Here is a 25,375-nt window from a genome sequence, read left to right as displayed (position 1 = left end):
CTAATGGCAGTGTGGCTACCTCTGGCGAGCACATGGAGGGCTGTGCGTCCTTACAAAGAAATGCCACCCCACACCATTACTGACCCACTGCCAAACTGGTCATGCTGAAAGATGTTGCAGGCAATAGATTGCCTTCTATGGCGTCTCCAGACTCTGTCATGTTTGTCACATGTGCTCAGTGTGAACCTGCTTTCATCTGTGAAGAGCACAGAGCGCCAGTGGCAAAGTTGCCAATCCTGGTGTTCTGTGGCAAATGCCAAGCGTACTGCACGGTGTTGGGCTGTGAGCACAACCCCCATCTGTGGACATCGGACCCTCATACCATCCTGATGGAGTCAGTTTCTAACCGTTTGTGCAGACACATACACATTTGTGGCCTGCTGGAGGTCATTTTGCAGGGGTCTGGCAGTGTTCCTCCTGATCCTCCTTGCACAAAGACGGAGGTAGTGGTTCTGCTGCTGGGTTCTTGCCCTCCTACGGCCTCCTCCACGTCTCCTGGTGTACTGGCCTGTCTCCTGGTAGCGCCTCCAACCTCTGGACACTACACTGACAGATACAGCAAACCTTCTTGCCACAGCTCGCATTGATGTGCCATCCTGGATGAGATGCACTACCTGAGCCACTTGTTGTAGAGTCCGTCTCAAAGCCATAAGGTCATACACAGAAGGTCAGGAAGATGCCAAATCAGAATCACGGAGGAGAGGTCTTTAAAACAAGCCGGGTCATACACATACAGAGAATCCAGGTAACAGGGACAGGAGACAGGCAGGGAACATGTCACTTGGGGAGCTGATACCACGGTGAAACTTCTGACCCAGAAGTGCTGTTTCCAGCACAGGGGGGAAAACCAGAACCTCCACAACTCAAGCAGAGGCCTCTCTCCTACCTTGCGTCAGGACCAGCTGCGCCATTCTGGCGCTGGACACGGAGAGGACCGGGAGCCTCTGCGCAGCACAGCAGGGCCCCAGCCTGTTCTAATAGTTCCTTAGTGCCCATCACACAGTATAATGCCCCATTTGTTGCTTGGACACACAGCAGGGCTCAGAAGAGATGGAGCACTAAGTATTTTAGCTTTTGAAGTATAGATTTAGAGGGATTGGTTTGTGGACGCCATATAACCGTATATACTCGAGTATAAGCCGACTTAAATATAAGCCAAAGCCCCTAATTTTATCACAAAAAACTGGGAAAAAGATAAGTGGGACATATAGAGGTAATAATTATTTATCCTAATAATTAAGGTCCTTTATTAGTACCCCCATGTGTCTCACATATTAATAACCCTTACATGGGGCACACAGGAGTTAATATGAGGGACATGATGGGGTTAAATGCTATTAATGTGAGGCACATGGAGTTAATTAAACTAAATTAATAACCCCAAATGCCTGACATTAATAGGCATAGTAACTCCAGCAGGTACCTGTGTGTTACTTTCACTTTACTGTAGCTTCCTCTCCTCCATACGACAGGCATCTTGTATAAGACACAATGAATCCTGGCCACTGACTTATCTGCAGATGTTACATTCCAGTGGCTACAGGACCTTTGATGATACAACAGTCACGTGACCTACATGACAAACCAATCACAGAGCAGTAGCACTAAGGGACCTCCCCTTCGTTTAATTTATGCAGCATCTTTTCAGTTTTCTGTGCTCCGTGGACCCTGACTCGAGTATAAGCCAAGGGGTCTTTTTCAGCATAAAAACTGTGCAGAAAAAGTCAGCTTATATATTTTGTAGGGGCAAGTTTAAAGTCTTTAAAAACGTGATATGGTGTCCAAAAACTAACAATCTAAAATCTGCACTCCAAGAGTTACATAGCATTGTTTATTTGAAAAGTAAAAATTTCTCCACAGAAATGCCATTTCAGTCCCTGATATTATTTTTTTTCTTTTTAACTTTTCTACATTATTTTGTTGTCCTAGCAGGGGACTTGAACTATGTATTGCATATGTAATACATACATACATATCGTCATAACGCCCTTCTGACACTGAAGAGCTACGGTACCGGCACTGATAGCTCTTTACCAGGGGCACAGAACAGGAAAGCTGCATTGAATTCAGCGCACTGTCGGCATGGGTCAGCAAATAACTACATGAGACAAGTACATAACTACTGGACAATGCACAATGTAAGCAGTGACACATTCACGATAATATAATTGGCTGGAAAGCATTTCACAACCTTGCTGTAAATACTTCTATTAATAAAGGTATTATTGATTTATTAACACAGGCCATGGATTATATTTCTACCAGTAAACACAAATTATAATGTTTTATTTTGCTTTGCATACCAAGGAAATTATATAATTACTGGTTTAGGAGATCAGTATAGTTTTTATCTTAGAGACTGATTGTATAACAACGGCTTGTAATTCAGCAAATTTCCATAGTAACATTGAACATAGAATAAGTAATACAGAATGCAAATGTTCTACTTAAAGAGGACCTTTCACCATTTTGCCCACAGGCAGTTCTATATACTGCCGGAAAGCTGACAGTGCGCTGAGTTCAGCGCACTGTCGGCTTTCCCGATGTGGGCCCGGTGTGAAGAGCTTTCGGTCCGGTACCGTAGCTCTTCTATGGTCAGAATGGCGTTTCTGACAGTTAGTCAGAGACGTCCTTCTTCACAGCACAGCCAATCGCGCTGTGCTGTGAGAGCCGGGAGGAACGCCCCCTCCATCTGCTCGCAGTACTCGTCCATAGACGAGCATTATCAGGGAGGGAGGGGGGCGTTCCTCCCGGCTCTCACAGCACAGCGCGATTGGCTGTGCTGTGAAGAAGGACGTCTCTGGCTAACTGTCAGAAACGCCTTTCTGACCATAGAAGAGCTACGGTACCGGACCGTAAGCTCTTCACACCGGGCACAGATCGGGAAAGCCGACAGTGTGCTGAACTCAGCGCACTGTCAGCTTTCCGGCAGTATATAGAACTGCCTGTGGGCAAAATGGTGAAAGGTCCTCTTTAAAGAGGACCTTTCATCAGATTGGGCACAGGCAGTTCCATATACTGCTGGAAAGCTGACAGTGCGCTGAATTGGCTTTCCCGATCTGTGCCCCGGGTAAAGCGCTATCGGTCCCGGTACCGTAACGCTTTACAGTCAGAAGGGCGTTTCTGACAGTCAGTCAGGAACGTCCTTCTCCACAGCAGCGCCTATAGCGTTGTACAGTGTGAGCGGGGAGGAACGCCCCCTCCCCTCCTAATAATACTCATCTATGGACAAGCACTGTGAGCAGAGGGATGGGGCGTTCCTCGCCAGTCACACTGTACAGCGCGATAGCGCTTTGTCGGCTTTCCAGCAGTATATAGAACTGCCTGTGCTCAATCTGATGAAAGGTCCTCTTTAAATGGTCCCAACTGTTCCCCGCTTAGCTATTTTCATAACTCCAATGTAAGTGAGTGAAGAGATACCCACATGCATGGCCTCTCTCTATTCACTTTCAAGAACAGATGAGGCCCATTCTTGAGGTTGTTGTGTGTCTCAATGGTGGGACCTGCATCAATTTGATATTTAGAGCATATTGTATGAATATATCCATAAATACTATAACTTTTCATTATACCTTAGCAAATGCATATTGTATTCTATATCTTTACATTTTAGTCTTATAGAGTACTGTAATTGGTACAGGACAGTATGTCGCTGGGAGGCAGAAACTCCTAGCAGCATACACAACCATACCTCTCAACTGTCCCAGATTCTGTAGGACATTCCCAGATTCGGGTTCCTGTCCCGCAGTCTCGGTCAGCAGGAGGTATGTCCCAATTTCAACCCATCTGCATTCGGAGGGCACAGGTGAGTTGACTACACTGCTAAATGAAACCAGAGCTGTCGGCAGACATCTCCCGCTTCACTGCAGTCCTCCATCCACTGGAACTGTAGGCGCGATGTAATGATGTCACTCACACCGCGCCTATAGCTCCGTGAATGAGACTGACTTTATTTGCTTATGTTGAGTGCTTCTCCCCATTTTTTGTCTGTTTTTGTCCTATTTTGGTTTTTGAAGCATGGCTTAATAATGGAGCCTTTATCCTTGTGGGAGGTCAGTTATCTTTGAGGTTTTTTCCTAGTTTCCATTTGTACCATGTTGTTGTTGCTTGTTATAGGCCTGCACCAGAATGTATGATCACTGACTCCCAAGAAAATCGGAGGAGATATCTGAAGATCGGTGTTCCTAACGTCGGTCTTCATAGCCCCAAAGCCGACTCATATAAAATGAGGAGCATGCCTCTTCATAAATGAGGGGCATCTGCCACCGGGCTCTGTAACTGGGGGTAAATATACGCCTGCTGGTAGCTGGCATACTTTTCCCCAATCATTTAGACCAGATTTCTAGTGCAAATTATGATAAATTTGGCATGGCCAATGGCCCTGTCCTCTGCATGCCCCTGTCACGCCCCATTTTCAGGAAAGCCATGTTTTGCACAAAGATTATGAATTTTTATGCCTGTATACCAGAAAACCATCATACATAATAAATCTGCCCACAGTGTACACTGTACATTGTGTGTCAGATCACACCTTACCATGGAGTGATGCCAATAACACATGTAATGTTAATTACATGCTATGCTTAGTACTCCTTGCCAACCCTGAACATAATACTATAATCAATTTCCACTTATCTACATCACACCACATCTACTTCCAGATGACAACTAATGTATTATCTCAAGATTAAAAGTGTTGCTATGAGATGCTCTTTGGAAAGGTATAAAACTGGAACCTTTTTTTATTTACTGAAGTACTATGCACGGGAGCTTCTTTTAGGCTGCTTACACACTTGGAGCATCTATAGCAGGTCTGTATTATGCTTTGCAGAAAAATGTAGGGCTAAATTATATGACAGGGAAAATGAATAGTCTTTGGTTATTATGACATTTATTGTTACTGTTATGTTCAATACATGACACTTTTAGGTATACATTATATGGCAGTATTATTATTTTATAGTACTATTATTTAGCATAGTATTTTAAGCTAATTTATTCATTCCAATCCCTTTGTTTCTGTGCATAGAAGTTCAGTGCATAATTCTACTCAGTAATTTACAGCTATCCATTTTACATGAGAAACAGAAGCCGTTGTATCCCTATACCATGGTATTCATTGAAGGTATATGTCTACAGGTATACACTGAAAAATACTTTTGATATATACCGCAGGCTAGGTTGGAGATTCCACCCCAGAAACTTCCTAAAATCGGTGGAGAGAAAAATGCTCCATTGCAATATAAAAATGGCGGACACCCAAAGGGCACCCAACCACACATGGATTGTTGCAGATTGCAGCACGCACAAAATAAACTTCAATAAATTCCACAGAACTGCAGTCACCATTTCAAAACAGCCTGTGCAGATACATGTGACTTCTGTATGGGGCAGATATGAGCATCAGTGCAATGTAAGGGAGCATTCACACGGCGTAACGTCCCGCGAGATTTGGCACGTGTACGCCGCGTGACCCTTTGCATGCCGTACACACTCCCATTCATTTCAATGGGAGCGGGGAGCGTATGCGCCGCGCTAGTTTGCGGCCGTGCATTTATTCACGTCCGCAAACTAGCGCGGCGCATACGCTCCACGCTCCCATTGAAATGAATGGGAGCGTGTACGGCACGCAAAGGGTCACGCGGCGTACACGTGCCAAATCTCGCGGGACGTTACGCCGTGTGAATGCTCCCTTAAAGGGTTTTTTTGTCTTAATGATATAGAAACCAAAAAGCAAATGGCTGTCCTATTCGCACTGTATCGTAAGAGTGGCTGATTAACTATAAAGGTGGAAAACTACAATAAAGTGACTGAGCTGCAGTGTCCTCGTAGCTATTGATAGCCATAGGACGTTTATTAGCCATAAAGACCTTAAAGGGGTATTCCCACGTCACATACTCACCAGTCTTCGTTGCTGTAAAGTCTTCCTGCTATGTTGCGTCATTGGTGGGCGGGTTTACATATGCAAAGCCAGCGGCGAGATGCCGCTGGCCCTGCGTGCACGCTCATAGACCAGTCTAGCCTTCACAATGCGAATACAGACCCGGCATCCGCCTCTCTCTATTACATCGGATGCCGGGTCTGTATTCGCATTGTGAAGGCTAGACTGGCCTCACTATCTATGAGCGTAGCACGCAGGGCCAGCGGCATCTCTGGCTTTGCATATGTGTATACAGACCCGGCATCCGCTGTAATAGAGAGGCGGATGCTGGGGATGCGCTGCTGGCTTCATGCAGGGCAGGAGCATAGCAATGTTGCAGGCATCTGTGCCGGCGTCTACACTCCCCGGCATCTGCTGTAATAGAGAGGTGGATGCCGGGGAGTGTAGACGCCGGCACAGTCTGTATTGGCGGTCCCTTCCACCCAAAGAGTAAACTACTCCCCACCCCCTCCAGGCTCGCTCCCGTGCACTTAGCCCCCCTCCCTCCCCCCTGAGAGCAGCAGATACATCACTTGACTTATGACTAGATAAGTCAAGGGATGTGTCAAAAAATATGAATAAAGTGATATAGTGGACAAACAAAGCAGTTTTGCTGAAGCAATGTATTTAGGAAAAGTCTTACATTCACATTATCAAGCAGTATAGATAGGATCCATGTGATGGGACAACCCCTTTAACCCTGGGCAACCCCTTTAAAATAAAATCAGTAGTATAAATTAACCAGTTACATACAGCATAGCAGTAAATGTACTCTGCAGCATATGTTTGTGTAGCAAGGATATGTGTGTTCTGTGTAACAGGGTTGTGTGCGTGTAGCAGAGCTGTGTGTAGTAAGGCTGTGTGTGATGTATAGAAAAACTGAGTGTGCTGTAAGGCAAAGCTGTGTGTGTGTTGTGCCATATCTGAGTGTGCTATGCACACACATAGCTCTGTAATACATATAACACACAGTCCTGCAGTACACACATTATATACACATACACAAACAGCTTAGAAACAGCTGTGTTTGTGTATAATGTGTTTGCTGCAGGATACAGAAGGCTCTAGACACTCGGGGATAGGGACGCCATGACAGGGGGAGGATTAGGGAACGCAGGGGTTAAACTAGAAGAGCATGAGCGGGAAAAATGGGGAAGGAGTCCGAGGTTATTTAAGGGGCTGCTTCGGTCGCACTGGGGTCAGTCTGGAGTGGCTTCTACAGAGCGTGTCCCGCCCGCCCTCCCTTAGGTTGTGGTAGTAGTTGTGGTTGTTGGTTGACCGGGGGTTGTTGGGGGTTAGATGCCTATTGCCAAGTTGGTAGGACCTCATTGATAGTATGGGTCCCTAGTGGGGGTTGTTTGAAGACTGGTAGGTCCTCTAATTGGGTTTGGGACCCTTTGGAGTGTCAGACTCGTGTTTGCTCTAATTGTTGATGGTCTTCCCGAGGTAGGAGTTATTGCGCCTGGGCAGATTGGGGGTGTGGCCTATTCCCGAGGTGGAATATGCCAGTGTGTTGAGCACTTATATGGGGTTAACTTTATATCGGTTTACCTTAGTTATTTAAGGGGTTTTTGTTTTATGCACCACCCCTTTAGTAGGCGGTGCTTGTCAACGCAATTTGTATTACGTTGTTGTTAATAAAATCTGCCTAGAATTAGGCCATTTAAAATCCAGCAAGTTGTCTGTGTTTTATTGGTCAAGGGGAAGGTTAATTATTTTGAGACATCGGATGCAGGGGGGGGGGGGGGGTAATACAGAGAGAGGCTTATTCCTCCTCCCCAAGTCATGTGTGTGTTGGCTACTAATCCCTTCACCTATCCTAAAATACTAAGAATCAAGATACTACACCAACAATGATAGTTGACTTTGCAGCAACCCATTGGAGGCAATCTGGAGGATGAGAGTCGTAGTATGAAAAATGGGTGTTGTCAGAGGTGGCCTTAGACTTGACCAAATCTTACAGATTAGTTCTTTGGCTGCTGCAGAGCTGACGCGGCCTGCAAGGTACCACTGACTTTGGGGGATTCACCTTGGGACTGCCACAACACAGCTTGACACCAATACAGTTGAAATATAGTAGAGAAGTAAGCCTCTAGCTTTTTTTTTTTTAAATGTAGATTGTGAGCCCCATATGGAGATCACAATATACATTTTTTATTTTCCTATCAGTATGTCTTTGTAGAATGGGAAGAAATCCACGCAAACACGGGGAGAACATACAAACTCCGTGCAGATGTTGTTCCTGGTGGGATTCAAACCCAGGACTCCATCGCGGCAAGGCTGCAGTGCTAACCACTGAGCTACCGTGTTGCCCCTCCTCTAGCTTATTTCTCTGCTAGTAAGTAGCTCGTAAGCCACAAGCTAGTTCAGGTGTGTGGCCTACGAGCTGTCCTAAGACGTCTGCTCCAGTACGCAAAAGTCTTGCTGCTTTCAGTAAGCAACGGCAGTGCTGGTTGCTTCTTCTCATACAGTTTGCATATTGTACACATAGGGAGAATTGCTGCTGATGGCGATTATTTGTATGTCCACTTAGAATATGGATTCAGGTGACAAATGAATGTTTGCTCTTTTGTCAGCTGAGTGCAGCCTTTTTAAGATGGGATAATAATTCAGAACAGGCATTCTTGTGAATTTGTGCTTGTTCACTAGACCATTAGTCAGCCTAAATAGTTTATCATTATTGATTTTCTACTGAGCATCTTCTGGACATGTCCTTATTCATACTGTATGAAGCAAACTAGACAGGCAACACCTCATTGGGGGTTCACAAATTCCTTAAAGAGGACCTTTCACCATATCCGGGCACAGGCAGTTCTATATACTGCCAGAAAGCTGACAGTGCGCTGAATTCAGCGCACTGTCGGCTTTCCCGATCTGTGTCCGGTGTGAAGAGCTTACGGCCCGGTACCGTAGCTCTTCTATGGTCAGAAGGGCGTTTCTGACCATTAGCCAGAGACGTCCTTCTGCCTCGCGGCGCCAATTGCGCTGTGCTGTGGAGCGGGGAGGAACGCCCCCTCCCTCTGCTCACACAGCTTGTCCGTAGACTAGTATTATCAGGAGAGGGAGGGGGCGTTCCTCCCGGCTCCACAGCACAGCGCGATTGGCGCCGCGAGGCAGAAGGACGTCTCTGGCTAATGGTCAGAAACGCCCTTCTGACTGTAAAGCGCTACGGTACCGAGACCGATAGCGCTTTACACCGGGCACGGATCGGGAAAGCCGACAGTGCGCTGAATTCAGCGCACTGTCAGCTTTCTGGCAGTATATAGAACTGCATGTGCCCAAAAGTGGTGAAAGGTCCTCTTTAATGACTTTGGACTTTGTCAAGTTGCTACCCCAGCCATTCGCACCACCTATATAGCATTATTAAAAACTATTATAATTCCCATCTCTTTAGTGCTTTTTTTTCGCATGGAGATTACTTTTATATATCTGTAGATTCTGTAGTTATAAGATTTTATACTGTTTTGACAAATGTTTATTTAACTGTTGCTTTATGTCTACTTATTACCGTTGCAGTTATCAAGAAATCATGTTGACTAACGAAGATTACTGTTCACTTGTCCAAGGCATTAGTAATCTGAATTTTACAGGAGACAGTATCCCTTGTAAGCTTCTTGTTACTGGTGACACAGCATTCCCAGTATTGGTGACTCCTGAAAATCATGTTCTTATTGCTGCGTCTAGATATGGCAAGGGCCGCTTGGTTGTCATGAGTCACGAATCATACCTGAATGAGGCACAGTTTATGGATTTTCTGCAGAATGCGATATCCTGGTTGAAACCATCCTCAGAAGCCATAGTAGGAGTTGACAACAGTCTAGGTCTTCTGGCAGAAACTCTGTCTAAGTTTGGACATTTAGTTGACATGATCTCTGGCTTTAAAAAAGGTTTGGGAGTGCTCTGTATAAATGGATATGATGATACTCAGGTATCGGAAATTGTGCCATTTTTGAGAGAAGGCGGTGGTCTGCTTATTGGAGCTCAAGCCTGGTATTGGTCTGAATGCCACCCAGAATTAAATGTCTTCTATCAATTTCCTGGAAACAAAATAACATCTGTGGCTGGTGTCTATTTCACTAATAAAGCAGGAGAAAGGGGGAATTTCAGTGTGAATGAGAAATCACCTCCGTTTCAATTATTTGATGAGTAAGTATACGTACTGTATGCACTGTGTACACACTAATGGGCTTTTCACTTCTTAGGCTCAGTTCACATCTGTGTTCGGGGCCTTTCCGTTCGTCTATTCACATGAAATGAAAAGTCTTGCAAGCAACACTTTTATCTCCACATTTTTTGTGCAGAAACCACACGGACCCCAGTATAGTCTATGCGGTCTGCAGATTTCCTTAGGTAACCGCTTTTTTATGTGGATGGGTTTCCATTTGGGGTGTCCTCAAGCGGACTCCCCGAATGGAAAACCCGAACATGAATGTGAATCGGGCCTTAGAGTTCCATGTACTGTTGTTAATACACTGATTTCATGTTTATTATTCCCTACTACTATATTGGTTGGTGTTTTTTTTTTTGTTTGAATGGTTTTGTGTCTATATCATTCAAAAGTACATTTTTCACTGGGTCAGTAGAAAAAATCAAGTCTAATCTTTTTGCAGTGTGGACTTCTCAGAGGACCTAAAGCAGCTCTTGAATGGTATTTCCAGCCTGGATATCACTGGGAATGCTATTGCTTCTGAACTTCTACTACATGGGCCTTTAACATTTCCAATTGGGCTGACTAGCAACCTCCAGTGTTTCTTTGCTGCGGCATACTATGGCAGAGGACGTGTTCTAGTGGGGACACATGAAAGTTTTCTTGATAAACCAGAGCTGAAGCCTTTCATCCTTAATGCAGTTTTATGGTTGGATGCAGGTAGGAATGGAAGGATAGGTGTTCGCAAAGAGTTACAAAACTTGATCTCTTCACTACAGGTTGAAGGTATGTCTTGTGCAATATCCAATGTGAGTTCTGAGTTCAGCGTCTATTGTTGCAAGTCTTACAGTGATTCTGATGTAGACAAAATCCAACAGTTTGTGGCAGAAGGTGGAGGTCTTCTCATTGCCGGCCATGCCTGGTACTGGTCTTACTCTCATCCAGATGTGCTTTCTCAGTATCCAGGAAATAAAATCCTCAATAAATTTGGGATAAGCATTTTGGAAAAAACAGTAAACAAAGGCAATTTTAAAGTTCCTGATCCCAGGGCAGGAAACAATACATATCATTTTCTCAGAGCAGTTTGTCAGCTTTTGAGTGACCTGAAAAATGAAAAAGAGATCACACCACCTCTAAGTTCTTGGATGTCAAAGCTCAGACAGGATGTTACAAGCTTTATGAAGATGCCAGCCAGTCCTCTTATTGTGTCCTTATGGCATGAGCTGTCACATCTGACACACGGATATAATTTACCCAAAGTCAGCAAAGAGCATCCAGTGAAAAGCTGCTCCAAAGAGGCTTTCGTTATGTGTTTGGCTCAAGATGTCAACTGCTTATATGCAGATCAAGCAGACAGAGAAACACTTGATGTTCAAGGGAAACCCACAGTGCTACAGATTGATGCAACAAACCTCGGTAAAGTATGACTAGCAATACATATAAAACGCTTAACATTTTTGCATGTCAAAAGAAATTATATATATATTATTGTATTTGGTAATTTTATTAAATATCTTATTTTCCCTAAATTTGACCTCTATTCAAAACCAGCTACAATATGCTATCTCTGCCTGCAGACACAACTATCCTGTGTGTTGTAGACCTAGAGGACAGATTCAACTGGCATTACTATTACTACTGTCTATATCTATAATATAAAATAAGACAATGCATGATTTATCGTACGTGGCTGTATAGACTGACCCTTCTAATGTTTGTGACTGTACTTTAGTAAACCACAAGACAGCAGGTACAATATATTTTATGCATCTGTTCTACTACTGTCAAGGACTTCACTGTAGACTGTAGAATACAGGTCACTGACATATTATTTTTGTGAAATCAGATATGGGTACAGTACTACATATAGGTATTAGTCCTAAAACTCAAGATACAGCAATGAATAGTATACATCATATTAAACACTTATGTTGTGTTTGCAGGTGGTGACGCATGGAGAAGCACAGGACTTTACTTGCCTCCAAACAAAAGAGCAACGCTTGTATTTCCATCCTCAGCTGTTGGGAAAGGTCTCCGGGTAACTCTTATTAGCTATGTAACATTATTTCTAGTGCCAATTAATTTTTTTATAAAGTGAAATTTCTGGAACATGCTGAATCTCACAAATTCTAAATAAGAGAAGTGGTATCTTTACTTAACCACTAGTTAGGTTTGTGAACTTTCTCACCAAAAATGGGCAGGAAGAGTAAAAGGGACGTGACTAGGGGGTGTGGATATGGGTATGGCTTAACACAGAATGCAATTTCACACTTAGATTTAGGGAAAATTCATTATGAAGCTTGATCAAACATGGATTGTTGTGCACACTACTCTTTCCATTATTGTCATATCTATGCACACAAGCTAAGATAAGGATGGAGAAAGGAGACCGTGATTCCTCACTCCCCAAGTATTAGCAGCCATATCTCCCTGATATACTGTCCAGGAAATAACGATAGCTAATAGTAGTAATAATCAGAAAGTGTTTCTCCTAGTATTAGGCCAGGCAGGGAAAGCTCCAGCAGACTATGATTAGTGGAAGCGGCTGCTAGTGTCCAAGAGAAAGGCATCTACATCCTCTACTACAGTACACAGCCTCTAAATAATATGGCCATACAGTTACATGTAATACCACTGTACAAGAACCAAATTATATCACCACATTATGCCCACACATTACTCTCACAAAGTGGCTAAATAATGCATTACCAAATAATATATCAAAATCAGGATCACATATTACCAGCATATAGAGACTGAATAATACCACCGTGCTGCTACCAAATAACAATAATACACTATGTCCACACATTACTACTCTATAGAGACTGAATAAAACCACCATAGTGTTACCAAATAATACCTTAACACCATGGCCTCACATTTACTAGCATATAGTGACTGAAAAATTACACCATACTAAGACCAATATTACCACCATACAGTGAACATAAAAATTATGGATACCAGTTTTGCACAAAGGATACAAATAAATCGAATAATGTATAGATGTGGTATCCTGTTTGCTTTTCTTGACTTAAACCACCATGACAACTTCTTCCAACCATGACTTATCTCTGTGGAGATAGCAAAACAAATGTCTTTGTAATAATGTCTCTCAGTGGCCCCAGAACCTAATAATGCTCCCACTGGCCCCAGACGCCTCATAATGCTCCCCAGTGCCCCCCAGACAACTAATCATGCGTCCTAGTGGTACCCAGACACCTAATGATACTTCCCAGTTGCCAACAGCTAAGTATTAATACTCCAAAGTGGCCCCCAGGCCAGTAGTAATATTCTCCAGTAGCCCCCAAACAAGTAATAATGTCCCCCAGTGGCCCTCATACAATTAATAATGTGCCCCAGTGACCCCAGAATCTAATAATGCTCCCCACTGGCCCCCAGATTAGTAATAATTAGAGATGAGCAAACACTATTCGGAACAGCCGTTCCGAATAACACGCTCCCATAGAAATGAATGGACGTAGCCGGCACGCGGGGGGGTTAAGCGACCGGCCGCTTCTATTCATTTCTATGGGAGCGTGCTATTCGGAACAGCTGTTCCGAATAGTGTTCGCTCATCTCTAGTAATAATGTCTCCTAGTGGCCCCTTTCAATTAATAATGTCCCACATTGGCCCCCAGAAAAGTTATAATATCCCCAGTGGCCCCCATACAAGTAATAATGTCCCATACTGGGGGAGGGGGGTCCTGGGCAAGTGGCCCCCTGACAAGTAATAATGTACCCCGGTGACCCCCAGACAAGTAATAAATTCCCAGAGACAAGTAATAATGTCCCCTAGTGGCAACCTTACAACTAATAATGTCCCCATTGGCCCCCTAACAGTTAATAATGGCCCCATTAAAACTAATAATGTCCCCCAGTGGCCTCCAAACAAGTAATAATGTCCTCCAGTGGCCCCTAGACAAGTAATAATGTCCCCTACTAGGTGGCCAGACAAGTGCCCCCTTGACAAATAATAATGTCCCTCTGTGGTCCCATATTGTTGTTGTGCTATAGAAATAAAAGAACAAACAAACACCACTTACCCATCCTCAGTGTCTGGAGCTCTCTGATCCTCCTTTTCTGCAGATCAATGCAGCAGGTCTTCAGCAGACATCACTAGCTGATGTCTGAGTAATAGAGCAGGAAGCTAAAGCCTTCCTGCTGCTCCATTCTGTTCAACTACATTAGAAGAATGCCAATATAGTTAAAAGGAGGCCATTTCCCCACTGGATTGTCACTGTATTCCAGGGGGGTCTCCACGGTACCCATGGGTGCCCTGTCACCCTGGTTGGGAATCGCTGTCTTAGGGTATAGTGCCACCTCACATTGACCCCTATAGTGCTTCCCTTTAATCAATTGTGCCCTCTCTTGGTGTCTAAACCCCCTGTCAACTATTAGTGCCTCTAGTGCCCCTGTCAATAGTGCCTCTAGTTTTTCATTGTTTTTTACCAAGAGACATAACTTTTTTTTAGATTTTTCCACATTTTTGAGTACCTGTAACTAATAGATTAACTTAATTATTTGGGGGAATGAAAAAAAAATACCAGCTGTTTTTTGGCATTAAATATGTAACATAAATAAGACTAATTTTTCTGCATGTCAGTACAATTATGACGATACCAAATACGTATAGTTATTTACTGATTTACTACTTTTGCACAAAGACACATTAAAAAATGTTTGCTTTAACCCATTTAATACTGCCGAGTTCTTAACTATGACGGCCGCTCGGGAGCCGGGCGGCTGCCATAGCTACAAGATGTCTGCTGTTTTATGCAGCAGACACCCAGTGCTAATGTCCACGATTGGTGCCCGGGCATTATCCCTTCTGGCGCCTTCGAGGCACCAGTTTACCAGCATTGGACTAGTGATAAACCCCCCTGGGGTTCAAGACCCCTAGGGATTCTAATAAATGCAAAAAAAAATAAAAACAAAGTAAAAAAAATATATAAAAAAATAAAAAGTATTAAAAATTCAAATCACCCCCCTTTCCCTAGAACACATATAAAAGTACTTAAATACCGTGAAACACATAACCAGTAGGTATCCCTGTGTCTGAAAATGCCCAATCTACAAATCTATAAAAATATTGTTGCCATACGGTAAATGTTATAGCAGGAACAAAAAAAATCAAAAGTGCCAAACCTTTTTTTTTTTTTCACTGTTTAAAAATTTGAATAATCAGCAATTCCCCAAAATGGTATAACTAAAAAGTACACCTGGTCCCACAAAAAGACACCCTATGCATCCCCGTACACAGAAGTATAAAAAAAAGTTACGGGTGTCAAAATATGGCAACTTTTAGAAAAAAAAAAATGTTGGCATTGGATTTTTGTTAAGGGGTTAAAATGTAAATAAATCCTTGGAATCGAACCGAAACATAGAATACAGATGACAAGTCATTTGGGCTGCACAGTAAACGCCGTACAAATGAAGCCTGGAAGAAATTCGCATAAATGCATTTTTTCTTCAAATCCACCCATTCTGAATTTTTTTCCAGCTTCCCAGTTCATTGTACAGAATAATTTGAAGAAAAATTTGTCCCACAAACATTAAGACCTCATATGGCTCTGAAAGCAGAAAAATAAAAAAGTTATGGGTTTTGGAAGTGGGGGAGTCAAATACGAAAATTGAAAAATGCCCGCGGTGGGAAGGATTAAATTCTGAGTGCCATAACTTTTCTATTTTTCCACCAACAGTAGGGCTTAATAGGAATACTAAGATAACAATCTTTTAGTCTCCTCCCTTTATTTTCCATGGCTGTCTTACTTAGGCTTCTGTAGTGATCATACATGCAAAGCTCTTGTGCTCACTTGCATGTACGTGTACGTCATTCTGCATTAAAGGGTTGGCATTTCTTTAACACAATGAAGACATAAAATAAGAAATGATTATTTACTGAACATATATATGTGTAAGTTCTTGCCTATTTGCTGTTTTCTAAAAATCTTTAACCAATGTTATTACATTGTTGCTGTTTATTTAATTACTTTCCTGTAATGGAAATTGAAGTATTTATAATGTTTATCTATGGACTCATACTGCTCTATGTGATCATTTTCACTCATATATAAAAGCATGTGGAGAGAGGCTTTCTTTCTTCTTTTGCTTTGAGGAGAGAAAAAAGTGCCATGTGGATGCATTAGGCTGAATTCACATGGGCTTGTTTGGGCCGGATTTTGATGCGGAATCCGCGCTAAAAAATTTAAATCCATAAGTTTCTTTTTTCCGCAAGCGGATTGTTGCTGCTCCAGGAAAAAAGAAGCAACATGCTCTTTCCTCAGGCGGATTGCGCGGCCGGACGACCGCCTGAAGGCACTCCCTTCCAACTAGGCCCATTCATTTGGGCCTAATCCGGAACAGAGTGCCGCAACTGGATGCTGGTGCACTGTACCAGCATTCAGTCGCAGCTACCCATTTTTTGGTCCACAATCTGAGGCGACCTCCACGTCAAATTAAAAAAAAAACATCTGAACTCAGCCTTATACAGCTGCATGCCAAGTTTCTGTGGCTCAGACATAAAAAAAAAAAAAACTCTAGTAACTATGTTGAGGTACACTTGGTTTGTGAAGGCCTTATAGTGTTTCTTATTCTGTATTGCAGATACAGGTTGGCTGTCATTCAGATGACCTGAGCTCAGCAGAAGAGTTGTGTCGTGCCCCAGTGGTTGTACGTAGAAAGGACATTGTCAGTGAGAAGGTTGTCATATCCTGTATCTGGGGAGGACTTCTATACATTGTTGTCAAAGAAAAAAGTCAACTAGGGATTGTTCCAGTTACAGTGTATGGAGCAGAACCAGCACCAACATTTATAAAAGGTAAGTACAGACTTTCTTTTCTAATCAATGTATTTACTTAAACGGGGTGTACTTAACCCTACTGGAGTTTCATAGACACTTTTTGGGACTAATAGAAGCAATTGTATTTCTCATGAAGAGCTATTGGAACAGAGGAACGGTTGCAAAAGAGTTGTTTAATCTTTGATGAGGCCTTGTGCTCAAGTTGTGTCCACAATGACTGATGGCTATTGCTTGTACCTTCTGTGGTGCAGTTTGCCCAAGGTTTGCTAAACCTATCATAGCGTGCGGCATCTGTTATTTTTTGAAGGAATGCATCAAGCAATAATATGCAATACTCTGTATTTCAAGGGGTGTCTGTGACTGTAACCTTTTTTCCAGAGGCAAACAGAACCTCACTGTGTCTATAGCATGCATAGTAGCAGCACTTGCAGTTTTCCCAGACCATGACTCCACACAGTTCATGTCCAAAGTCTTTAATTGGCATATTGCCTTTTTAAGATTACTACGTAACATAGTTAACAGCACAGATTTCAGCTTGTCAATAGAGATGAGCGAACACTTCGGATCAGCCGATCCGAACAGCACGCTCCCATAGAAATGAATGGAAGCACCTGTGATGCCGGCCGGCCGCCGGCAAAGTCAGCGTCACAGGTGCTTCCATTCATTTCTATGGGAGCGTGCTGTTCGGATCGTCTCATCCGAACAGTGTTCGCTCATCTCTGCTTGTCAATAACCTCCTTTTTATTTGAGTCAGATGCTTTCTACAGATGCTGATCCCATATACAGTCCTATGAAAAAGTTTGGGCACCCCTATTAATCTTAATCATTTTTAGTTCTAAATATTTTGGTGTTTGCAGCAGTCATTTCAGTTTAATATATCTAATAACTGATGGACACAGTAATATTTCAGGATTGAAATGAGGTTTATTGTACTAACAGAAAATGTGCAATATGCATTAAACCAAAATTTGACCAGTGCAAAAGTATGGGCACCTCAACAGAAAAGTGACATTAATATTTAGTAGATCCTGCTTTTGCAAAGATAACAGCCTCTAGTCGCTTCCTGTAGCTTTTAATCAGTTCCTGGATCCTGGATGAAGGTATTTTGGACCATTCCTCTTTACAAAATAATTCAAGTTCAGTTAAGTCTGATGGTTGCCGAGCATGGACAGCCCGCTCTCAAATGATCTGAAAACAAAGATTGTTCAACATAGTTGTTCAGGGTAAGGATACAAAAAGTTGTCTCAGAGATTTAACCTGTCAGTTTCCACTGTGAGGAACATAGTAAGGAAATGGAAGACCACAGGGACAGTTCTTGTTAAGCCCAGAAGTGGCAGGCCAAGAAAAATATCAGAAAGGCAGAGAAGAAGAATGGTGAGAACAGTCAAGGACAATCCACAGACCACCTCCAAAGAGCTGCAGCATCATCTTGCTGCAGATGGTGTCACTGTGCATCTGTCAACAATACAGCGCACTTTGCACAAGGAGAAGCTGTATGGGAGAGTGATGAGAAAGAAGCCGTTTCTGCAAGCACACCACAAACAGAGTCGCCTGAGGTATGCAAAATCACATTTGGACAAGCCAGCTTTATTTTGGAAGAAGGTCCTGTGGACTGATGAAACAAAGATTGAGTTGTTTGGTCATACAAAAAGGCGTTATGCATGGTGTCCAAAAAAAAAACAGCATTCCAAGAAAAACACTTGCTATCCACTGTAAAATTTGGTGGAGGTTCCATCATGCTTTGGGGCTTTATGGCCAATGCCGGCACCGGGAATCTTGTTAAAGTTGAGGGTCGCATGGATTCCACTCAGTATCAGCAGATTCCTGAGAATAATGTTCAAGAATCAGTGACGAAGTTGAAGTTACGCCGGGGATGGATATTTCAGCAATACAATGTCCAAACACTGCTCCAAATCGACTCAGGCATTCATGCAGAGGAACAATTACAATGTTCTGGAATGGCCATCCCAGTCCCCAGACCTGAATATCATTGAATATCTGTGGGATGATTTGATGCTCGGCGACCATCAAACTTAACTGAACTTGAATTGTTTTGTAAAGAGGAATGGTCCAAAATACCTTCATCCAGGATCCAGGAACTGATTAAAAGCTACAGGAAGTGACTAGAGGCTGTTATCTGTGCAAAAGGAGGATCTACTAAATATTAATGTCACTTTTCTGTTGAGGTGCCCATACTTTTGCACCAGTCAAATTTTGGTTTAATGCATATTGCACATTTTCTGTTAGTACAATAAACCTCATTTCAATCCAGAAATATTACTGTGTCCATCAGTTATTAGATATATCAAACTGAAATGGCTGCTGCAAACACCAAAATATTTAGAACTAAAAATGATTAAGATTAATAGGGGTGCCCAAACTTTTTCATAGGACTGTATATCAGTGATCCTTCCTTTCTCCAGTAACAGCACATGCATATTCAGCTTGAGTTTCTTATTTCCTTTATCAAGTAATGAAAAGCAGTCCTATTTCTAAACTTGTTTGGGTCTATACAATTCTCAATGCACAGTGTGTCTAGTTGCTTTCTCCCTTGCAATCGTTTCTCAAACTTACCAGCCTGTGCAACTTGATCTTTATCCTTATGATCTCTCTATCAGGACCCATCTCCGAGAAACAATTGCAGTCTCTCTCAATAGAGTTAGGAACTGTCATAGATTTCCATTATAACTCATGGCAAAAAAAACCTGTTGCGAGTGCTAATGAATCTGTTGGGCCTAGTTGTCCCAACCTCAGCCCACCCCTCTCTGTCCACATTGACAATGTGGAAAGTGAGGTGTGGATCGGAGCTTGTGGCATACATTTGGCACAGGAAAGGTTCTTGCGCCAAATGTGCACCATTATATCACTCCACTATGACAGATAAACGGTATAGATGGATTGATGAAAATTCCTCCTATGCATATAATGATACCTTAGCTCTTAAAATGATGCATTTATTTAATGCTCCTTATATTATATCATAGTATAATGTAAAAACTGGTTGTCTACTTAGTCACTTAAATGTGTCTTCTCACCAGGACATACTAACCATTCTTCATGGTTGGAATCACTTCGCTCTTCAACCGTTCCTTGGGCTGAGCTTATTACAGAGAACATTATCCTTACTGTCCCTTTTGATGCAATCCGCTCACTAGAGGATCCAGAATCTGTGTTGTCTTTATGGGATAAGATCATGTCAGCAGTATTGGATCTTGCGTCCATCTCAAAGAAACTGCCTCGTCCAGAAAGAATCGTGGCTGATGTTCAGATCTCAGTAGGTAAGGCATGGACCACATAAATATCCAGTAGACCTACACATCCATGAGCTACAAGACCTATGAGCCTAGATGTACAAGAACTAGTACATATTTTACCAAGATATAGGCAGAACTAGAGATAGACAAACCTCTCAAGATTTGTTTCATTTCAGGTTTGAGTAGCTCAGGTCAAACAATTTACTCAGACTTGATTCAGGTCAAACAAGTTTGATAGAAACCACAACTTAAATTGGCTTAAAACATAGGAACCTATTGTGGGGAATCACTCAGGTAGATGCTCGGTAGCAGTGCAGGAAGCAGGGACACAGAGACTGGGTTGCATACAAGTTCAGGCTTTATTCACTTGCAGTGCATTAACTGCCTTTGCAAAGGCACAAATAAACAAAACAAAAGCCTTCTCAGCTGAGAACTAACTAAACATAAGGAAACTGTTCCCTGACTATCCAGGAGCCTGGCTACCAGACTCCCACCTTGGCAACAACAGCAGGTGGCACAGTACCTGCTTTGTAGGTTTGGTCTGGACAGGTCAGCTCTGTCAGTGTGGTGCCACACTTCCTAGTCCTCACACACAGACTAATATCAGGCCTTGATTACACAGCTGACCTCCCTGGTGTGGGTATTTACCAAACACCCTTCACTTTCTCACTCTATCTATCCAATTTCTAGCTCTCTAAGGCAAACAATCTATATTATGTGAAATCGACATATATGTCTATGGAAAAACAGATGGTAAACAGTGAATGCAAATTTGATATTAATAATAAAGTGCACTACCATTTGCTTTTCCGCATTTTAACATTTAAAACGCTTCTAAAATTATCCTTTTTTTGGGGGGGATGTGTTTTTTTAGATATATATGGAGGGTATATTGCAAAAAACAATGGTTTTGTAGAAAAATTAGCCTATTTTGTTCATTTGCTAAAGCCTTGTTATTTGTTAGACAATTAGGCTGTGTGAGCCTTCTTAAAACGTGATGAAGAATCGGCTTTCAAAAAATGTAAGAAACCACCCCAAATTATCCCTTTATGGGAGCAAAACGGCACACCAACATTGCTTTGGGATTGGAAGAAGCAATGGTGGGGGTTGTTTGTTTGTATTTTATTCTTATTATGCCAACAAAGTGGTAATGGCAAGTGGCACTGGCAATTATAGAATTTGAAGACAAGTTTGTGGCACACTGTCAGCCTGACTGCCACTTGAAATGTGAAGTGGTAATGAATTGACTAAATTAAAATAGTTCCTTTACTGCAGCAGATGCAGTTTTAATGAGTCAAAATTACAAGATTGGAAGAAACATTTGTGGCACACCATCAGTGTGCTGGCATGCCAGATAGAAAATACTCTGAAATGGAACAGATTCTATGACCATGAGAACAGCACTTGATAGACAGCCATTTCTATCACTAATTTTCCTGCAGTTGATTAAATTGGACTACATTCTCCTATTTCTAAGATTCTCTAGCTCTATTGTTTGCAATTGTAAACTGAGTGCCTTGTATGATGCAGTAAGATGAATCACAGGTCCTTTGCTACTTCCACCATTAAAGCAATGCCTCATGTTTCAGCTTACAGCACCTTATATAATGTATATGACATCATCACTGTAAGGTGTCCACCTACCACTGATGCAGGTGATGCTAGAATGTCATTGCGATTCAAGACATGTGTCCCTTCTGTATTTTTACTGTGCAATAAAAGTAGCGTTCATTTTATTTAATCTAAGATGAATCAACACTTCATTGTTTCTTTAAAAATGGAACAATTGGGAATATTTGGGTCAAAGCTGGATCATAACAAATACCGTAGGTTCATTCATTTCTACACAGCACTAAGCCTATGTTAAATACTGGGAATAAAAGTACAGTGTTAAAAGCAAGAGGCAAGGGAGTAGGGATTCATCCGTATATCATGTTTTTATCAGCCCAATCGTGCATCTTTTACATTTTTTTTCTTTTTCCATGTTGTAGGTTGGATGCATGCTGGATACCCCATAATGTGTCATTTGCCTTCAGCATCTACTTTAGTAAGCATTGAGAATATAAAGAAAGGACTATGGGGGCCTATACATGAACTTGGTCACAACCAGCAGAGAGGAGTATGGGAATTCCCTCCTCACACCACAGAAGCCACATGTAACCTGTGGTCTGTATATGTACATGAAACTGTGCTGGGAATCCCAAGGGACAAAGCTCATCCTGCTCTCAAGCTTGAAGCCAGAGGAAATAGAATCAAGGAGTATCTGAAGAATGGAGCCAAGCTTGAAGAGTGGAATGTGTGGACAGCGCTTGAGACTTACCTTCAGGTATTAAAGACTAATAAATAATATCTTGTTTGTTATATAATGCCGACATATTATGTAGTAATGTACAGAAACCGTCACCCCTTAGGTCAATCTCTGTCCCCAACACTATCTAATTTTACTCTCTCAGTATTATCTATAATATTTCCAGAGATATCACTGGCTGAAAACAGTGGGGAATGGGATATTTATATCTTATATATTATACAGCTACATAGAAATATCCTATACCCGACTGTGTTTTCAACCAGTGATGTTTCTGGAAATAATATAGACTGCATATAGACTACAATAGCACTGAATCCTTATTGTCACATGGAAGGATAAGGGGCCAGGAAATGGGTGCTATGTTGTAGGGTGGCCAAGTCTTTGCTAGTTACATCTCTGATTAGACAACCAAATGTTCTGTATGTATAGTACTATGTAGAGATGAGCGAACGGTGTTCGATCGAATTGATATTCAATCGAATATCAGGCCGTTCGAGGTATTCGATTACAATCGAACGCCACGTGGCAAACTCACTAAAAATTTGATTCCCCTTCCACCTTCCCTGGCGCATTTTTTGCACCAATAACAGCGCAGGGGAGGTGGGACAGGAAATACGACAAGGTAGGCAGTGAAAAAAAAAAATCGGAAAAAGGAAACAGATAACCTCCAATTTAGACGAATGGTGGATTTACCATTCGACTAATTTGGGACTGTGAACTATATGAATGTGAGACAGGGACAGATGTACAGGCAGGGTTAGCTAGGGATAACCTTTATTTAGAGGGGAATGTCACTCACCTAGCTCTTTGGGGCTCTATCTTGTCGGGATCCCTGTTAGCTTGCGATATGTGTGAGCTGACTTTTTCCCATAGGAATGCATTGACCAGCATTGATTGGCCGAATGCCCGTACAGTGGCCAATCAACACTGTTCAATGCATTCCTATGGCTCGGAACTACTAAAGGAATAGCTGAGCTGAGCGTGTTAGTACTACTAAGGAATAGACAGCTGAGTGTGCAGTGTGGGAGATTATCCTATTCACTACACAGCATGTACCCCACGCTGTGTAGTGATTAACTCCCTCCCCCCGGTGTCCGTTTACCTGCAGCTCTTTGCTCTTGGTCCACTTTGGTCCATGGTCCTGGTTTCAGAGCGCCCTGCCCCCCTCTCCCCCTCTATTATTATAGAGAAGGCGGGGCTTAGGAGAGTGTGGGCGGGGAGACCTCCCGCCCAGTACCTGCCCATACTCTCCTAAGCCCCGCCTTCTCTATAATAATAGTCAGTGAGAGGAGGCAGGGTGCTCTGAAACCAGGACCATGGATCGAAGTGGACCAAGAGCAAAGAGCTGCAGGTAAGCGGACACCGGTGGGGGGAAGGGGTTAATCACTACACAGCGTGGGGTACATGCTGTGTAGTGAATAGGATAGTCATACAATCCCAGCTCTGCTTAATCAACAAACAGTAGTGTCCGATACTACAAACGCAGCCCGGCTATACCGATAAACTGAGTGTGTAGTGTCCGATGTAGGTGAGCTGAGTGTGTAGGAGATGTAGATGTAGGAGAGCTGGCAGATATGCAGCAGACTAACACACTCAGCTCTGCTAACATCGGTCAGCTCTGCTACATCTCTGGTGTAGTAGCTCTGCACTACATCCAACTAACCCTCCATCTACTCCTCCTGTCACACACATCTCGTGTGTAGCAAAGCTCAGCGCACACTCAGCTCTGCTACATCTCTACAACAGAGTGTAGAGATGTAGCAGAGCTGAGTGTGTGCTGAGCTATGTTACACCAGAGATGTGTGTGACAGGAGGAATAGCCAAGCTGGGCGCATGGCTGGCTCTGCTTCATTTCTCCATAGGTATGCATTGACCAGCGTTGATTGGCCAGTCTTACAGCAGCCAATCAATGCTGGTTCTGCCGGAGGAGGCGGAGTCTAAAATAGGACCAGATTGGAAACTGCTGTGGACGGCTCTTAGACTCCGCTTCCTCCGGCAGAACCAGCGTTGATTGGCCGAATGTCGTAGACTGGCCAATCAACGCTGGTCAATGCATTCCTGTGGGAAAAAGTCAGCTCCGGCATATCGCAAGCTGACAGGGGATCCCGACATAATAAAGGTACTTGATGCCCCCAGTCATGCTTCCCCTGCTGTCCCAGTTGCTTTCCAGGGTGTTGGCATCATTTCCTGGGGTGTCTTAGTGGACTTGGTGACTCTCCTGAGTCGAATAGTGGGATCCCCTGTAGCGAAGAATTTTCTCCCATAGACTATAATGGGGTTCGATATTCGTTTGAATAGTCGAATATTGAGATGCTATTCATAACGAATATCGAAAATTTTACTGTTCGCTCATCTCTAGTACTATGTATTGTAGGCCTTATATTATTTTTCAGCAGTAGGCTAATAGTAAGTAGTCTCTAACAAAACGTTCACAACGTTCCTGTTTATACTATAGTCCACTGGCTACTATGATATAAAATTGATAATCAGCTGTTTTCTTTTATTATAACATATTCATCATCCTTCTCTGCATAGACCATGTATTCTGTACTATATATTGTCTTTATTGTTTTAGCTACAAGAGGGCTTTGGTTGGGATCCATTCAAGCGAGTTTTCTCAGAATATCAGACCTTGTCAAATGTCAGCAATAACAAGAATGTTAAGATGAATCTTTGGGCTGAGAAGTTCTCCAAAGCAGTCAATAAAAACCTGGTTCCATTCTTCCAGGCCTGGGGTTGGCCCATTGATGATGCAACCAGCAAAAAATTATCCACATTATCTGCCTGGGAAGAGAATCCAATGAAGAATTATATTAAACAGATTTAATAAGAGAAATTTTTAAAATAACACTTTTAGATTAATACATTTGCAATGATTTAATAACAATTATACACAATATCGCGAAAATTGAAGGAAAAAAATTTAATACAAATCAAA

The 25,375-nt window shown here is 42.6% G+C and overlaps 1 protein-coding gene across 1 annotated transcript; it reads left to right on the top strand.

The window, feature by feature from the left end:
- The first annotated feature begins 9,413 nt into the window (after positions 1–9,413).
- Positions 9,414–25,264, top strand: LOC142204535 (TRPM8 channel-associated factor homolog). Its single transcript, XM_075275852.1, has 7 exons — positions 9,414–10,066; positions 10,531–11,483; positions 12,011–12,105; positions 16,677–16,890; positions 19,911–20,150; positions 22,118–22,452; positions 25,013–25,264. The coding sequence occupies exons 1-7, from the start codon at positions 9,414–9,416 to the stop codon at positions 25,262–25,264; spliced, it is 2,742 nt and encodes a 913-aa protein (XP_075131953.1).
- The last annotated feature ends 111 nt before the right edge of the window (positions 25,265–25,375 follow it).

The sequence above is a fragment of the Leptodactylus fuscus genome, chromosome 5, assembly GCF_031893055.1.
Source record: "Leptodactylus fuscus isolate aLepFus1 chromosome 5, aLepFus1.hap2, whole genome shotgun sequence".
Taxonomy (NCBI): domain Eukaryota; kingdom Metazoa; phylum Chordata; class Amphibia; order Anura; family Leptodactylidae; genus Leptodactylus; species Leptodactylus fuscus.
This window is presented reverse-complemented; position numbering and strand designations above follow the sequence as displayed.

What these genes read in the sequence shown, in the direction of transcription:
- LOC142204535 (XM_075275852.1), top strand. Translation starts at nt 9,414, where the DNA reads ATGTCTACTTATTACCGTTGCAGTTATCAAGAAATCATGTTGACTAAC. An exon ending in GATTGATGCAACAAACCTCG is followed by an intron (nt 11,484 to 12,010) that starts GTAAAGTATGAC and finishes TTGTGTTTGCAG; the next exon opens with GTGGTGACGCATGGAGAAGC. An exon ending in CTGTTGGGAAAGGTCTCCGG is followed by an intron (nt 12,106 to 16,676) that starts GTAACTCTTATT and finishes TCTGTATTGCAG; the next exon opens with ATACAGGTTGGCTGTCATTC.